Genomic DNA, 4,502 nt, shown 5'->3' on the forward strand with positions numbered 1-4,502 from the left:
ACGCAGAGGGGCCAGGACCCTGTTGCCCCCCCCCCCCAAGCACCAAGAATACAGAGCATCACTTGCCCCAGAGCTCCTATCTATGCCTTGTGGCTAATAGCCACTGATGGACCTCGGCTCCATATGCTTATCCAATTCCCTCTTGAAGCCATCCATGCTTGTAGCCGCCGCCACCTCCTTGACTCCATTTTATCCCTGTGGAGTAAGTTAAGCAGAGCATGTGTGACTGGTCCAAGGTCACCCAGCAGGCTTCCATGGCAGAATGAGGATTCGAACCTGGGCCTCTCAAATCCTAATCCAATACTCTGAATACTGTACCACTCTAGCTTTTGTGATGTACTGCTTGAAAGTATGCTGGAAAGTGCAGGCAAAAGGAGCTGAGAACTAACAAGCTGTTTCATTGCATTAGACAAATTGCATGAGACCACCATTGTTACAAGACTAGGTTTAACAGTCTGAGCGTGTTGATGTCCTCTTTGGCAGGTGCTGCGGAAGCCTCTCAGATATGCATGCATCTTCATCTTCTTTCTCAGTCTGCAAAAGGATTTGCTCTTCTGTTGCACCCTTATTTATTGGGGGAGGGTGCCTTCCCCACCCCCGGATCTGGGTTAGAATCCAGGGATTTGGATCTCAGTTTCCATAACACAGATTTATTATCATTTCTGCCTAAGCTAGGGAGCCATATCTAAAATTCAGAGGCAGGGTTGCCCCCAGATTGTTCCTAAAGTGACTCTTAGAGGTGAATTTGGATGTTCATCAAAGGTTCAATCAAAAAGAAACTTTGAGGGAAGGAAAACAATATAAGGCAGGCCTGCACACAGGCAGGAAAATGCGGGGGGGGGAGCGTGGCTGTTTGCCCCGGGGCAAAATAACGCACGGTTGCGTGGTAGGGGGGAGGTGCCGAGCGCACCACAATCCTGCGCCACGGCAAAGAAGCGGCGCAGCAAATGGATGGTTTTATTCTCCGGACACCAAAGTGTGTGCATGCCCCGTTAGGTGCTTGTGCGCATCCCATGGACAGTTGGGGGGAAAAAAACCTTTATACGAGGGGGCATGGGCAGGCGCCGGAACTACCACCGGAAACGTGATCAGATGCCCGCCCTTGCCCCGCGGTTACCGGAAACTAGTACCTCCGAGGTACTAGTTTTAACTGCGCATCTTCAGCGGGAAGCTCGGGTTCGGCACGGGAGCTCTACGCTTCCCAGTTGTGGCGGTGAGATCGCGCCCGGAAAATCCGCCTATCTTCCATCTCTCTAGCGTGCCTAATGCTCCGTGTGACCGCAGCCTAAGACTAGTGAAATTTCTTAAAAGGGTTTTACTCAGAATTATCTGCTGTCTCATAACTGAGACTTTTTAATTGATTAATCCATTCAAAGGGCCCCCTATATTTTGTACAGATAATTGTTTAAGTACTTAATTATTTAAAATGTTTTTATACCACCTTTGTATCAAAATGTTCAAGATGACTGTATCACTTTATCCCTGTGGAGTAAGTGAAGCAGTACTGATTTGTCCTTTATCATAAATGGTATGCAATGGTAGCTGCAGAATTCTTGGTTTACATTGTTTGGGCATGGGGAAACCCTGCAAGTATTGGTGTTGCACTATAAAATTAAGCAAAACGAAGAGCTTACAAAAGTTTTTTATGACTTAATCAGCATAAATTAATATGACTGTTCTTTGGTGTTAATCTCTTATCAGACAATTATGCTAGGCACAGAATAGACATATCAGAGATCATATTTTTATTTCTGGTAATTCTTCTGATCTCCAGGTCTACTCCTATCAGCGATCATTTCTGTTTCTCTCTTAACACCATGAACAGTAATAAGACGTGGTCCTGTGCATGCCTGCTTGAAAGGCCGCTTCCACACAGTGGCTTTGCTCTGTTTTGGCATCCAGATCAGGGAGTGTTCCTCTGTGCATCCATGGCATCATCCCCTAATCGTCCTCTTTCTAACACCCACCCCCCACTTTGCTGCAGTGTTTTTTTAAACCTGGTTGGATATCATCTTTCCTGAGAGATCTCATTCAAAGCATGTTTGTATGCACTGTGCACATTTTTGCAATTCCTGGCCACATCGATACCATGTTCCTTGCCTCTGCTGCTATTCTGCCCCCCCCCCCCCCCCCCCCCGTGGAAGACTTTTGTGGGTGTGTTGTGTTTGGAGAGGGGAGGGATCAGCAATTGACCTATTGCTGTAGTATTATAAAAATCTATCAACTAGGCCATCTGAATTTCCAGCTTTCATTTCCAGCCCCTTTCACGACGGAGACATATTAGTAATAAGTGGGGCCAAAGCAGGAGTGTTGAACTCATTTGTTTTGAGGGCCAGATCTGACATGAATGTCACTTGGTTGGGCTGGGCCACATGTGCCATAAAATGGAATGCCAGATACCAGCGAGATAAACTTTATAAAGAACACCGGCAAACCCAATTAAAGATTTTATTTTTTACTCAAGATACAAATATGCTTAAAACATTAACACTCTTAACCACATTTCCTTAAAATATCTCCCTGATGCCCGCTGTCCCACTTCTAGCTCCCATGACTCATCAGCACAGCCTCTGTCATCTGGCAATAAAGGTAATGACCCATTGCTCATGGGCCGGTTGCAGCCCACGGGCTGCACTTTTTGACACACCCAGGTTAAAGACTTCCTTTTAATTTAATGAAGACTGAGAATTCAGAGAATCTAGCCGTTAGATCCTTATAACACTTTAATGATATGTCAGTTGCTAATTTTTTTACAAAAGCCCTGCAGTGGCAGGGGAGAAAAGCAGCTGTGGTCGGCTGAGGCAAAATATGTTTCTGGAGACAAGCCTTCCTTAATTGTTTTCATTTACCCACCTTTCCTCTGACCAGAGCACACAACAGCCGAAATCTCTGCTCTTAGAAGGTAATGACCTAGCCTTGATGACACTTTCATTCGCATTTCCAAAATACCCTAGTATGTAGCTCAGGGAGATGTAAAAATGAGGATACCTATGGTCTAGTGTAACTAGAGTCACTCAGAGACTAAGAAAAGAATGGCAGGGAATCAAGTGTGTATCTATAGTCTTGCTGAACTGCTGGTATCTCTTTCTTCAAAGCTTGGGATGAAGAAAAAGAAGTTCATGCCTTACAACCATCAACACAAGTACTTCTTCAGTGAGTATCCCTGTTCAAAAATATCACAGTTTTCACTCATTTACCACTTAACCTCTTAGGCCTGACTTAATACCTTCTAAGGGGTATAGGGGGAGCCCAGACTACTCTAGTTTCCCAAGCCAGCAGAAATTCATAGCCAAAGAATGCAGGACAAATGCAAATGGTTGAGATTTATTATGAAACAGTGCAATGTGGCAAAAATCTGGGAATTTGTGGAGTAAGACGAGACAAACAACAGCATGAGAAGGAGCTAGTAGAGATGTATTACAACACTTGGAACAAAAACCTCCCCAGGACTCAACAGGGATATTGGTTTCTTATCTCATTATATATTCTAACTCATTCAGTCCTCACATATGTATTCTCATACAGAGGGATTATACATCCTCTGTATTTTAGTGTATTCCTTTTTCAGAATAGTGTATTAGAATATTGAATGTAATACAAGGAATATTGGAATGTTTGGCTGACATACACTGCTCCCACCTTGAAAAATAAAGTAAAAATGCTGTTAAGTGACCTCCACACTCTGGAGATAAATGGAGAGTCTCAGACTTATTTTGATATAGTAAAGATAAAGGTTCCCTTGCTCAAAAGCCAGTTGAGTCCGACCCTAGGGTTGCGGTGCTCATCTCCGTTTCAAAGCTGAAGAGCCAGCGCTGTCCGAAGACGTTTCTGTGGTCATGTGGCCGGCATGACTAAACACCAAGGCGCACGGAACGCTGTTACTTTCCCACCGAAGTGTTACCTATTTATCTACTTGCAATTTCTTGCTTTCGAACTGCTAGGTTGGCAGGAGCTGGAACTAGTGACGGGAGCTCACTCCGTCATGCGGCAACTCGGGTCTTGAACTGCTGAACTACTGACTTTCCACAGACTGCAGTTCAGCGTCTTAACTACTTGAGCCACCGCAGCTTTATATTGCTTTATCTATATACTAATACCGAATTGGCCCTGGTGTGCGGATAGCTAAATCCGCACATCGGGGGGACCTGGGGGGGAGGGAGAGGTTTGTGCACACGTGGGGCGGTCCCCACGTGTGCACAAAAATCCTAAATGTGGGAAAAAACATCGGGGGATGTTTAAATCCCACCGAAACTCACAGAGCGTCCCCTGCGCATGCGCAGGGAACACTCTGCAACCGCCGCTATTCTATTTGCCTATAAAAACGAGGCACGGTGGGCCTGCACCCGCTGCTGCGGAGGGGCCCGGGGGACGGTCTCCGGCGGCGCTTCTGCCCTGTGTCCGGGGAGGGAGGAGTCACTGGACTGCAGAGCGGGGGGCCCCCCGTCCCGCCGGCCTGGCCTATGTCATTTCCCGGCTTGCCGAGAAGGGCCGGGGTCAGGCCT

At 46.3% G+C, this 4,502-nt stretch overlaps 1 protein-coding gene across 1 annotated transcript in view; it reads left to right on the top strand.

The window, feature by feature from the left end:
* LOC107121914 (fatty acid desaturase 1-like) overlaps nt 1–4,502 on the top strand; it is a 26,939-nt gene that overhangs the window by 8,938 nt on the left and 13,499 nt on the right. The window contains exon 6 of the mRNA XM_015424927.1: nt 3,096–3,153. Within this exon, the coding sequence (XP_015280413.1) occupies nt 3,096–3,153 (58 nt within the window). The remainder of the gene's footprint in view (nt 1–3,095; nt 3,154–4,502) is intronic.

Source organism: Gekko japonicus, unplaced genomic scaffold (genome assembly GCF_001447785.1).
Source record: "Gekko japonicus isolate JY-2015 unplaced genomic scaffold, Gekko_japonicus_V1.1 scaffold1541, whole genome shotgun sequence".
NCBI lineage: Eukaryota > Metazoa > Chordata > Lepidosauria > Squamata > Gekkonidae > Gekko > Gekko japonicus.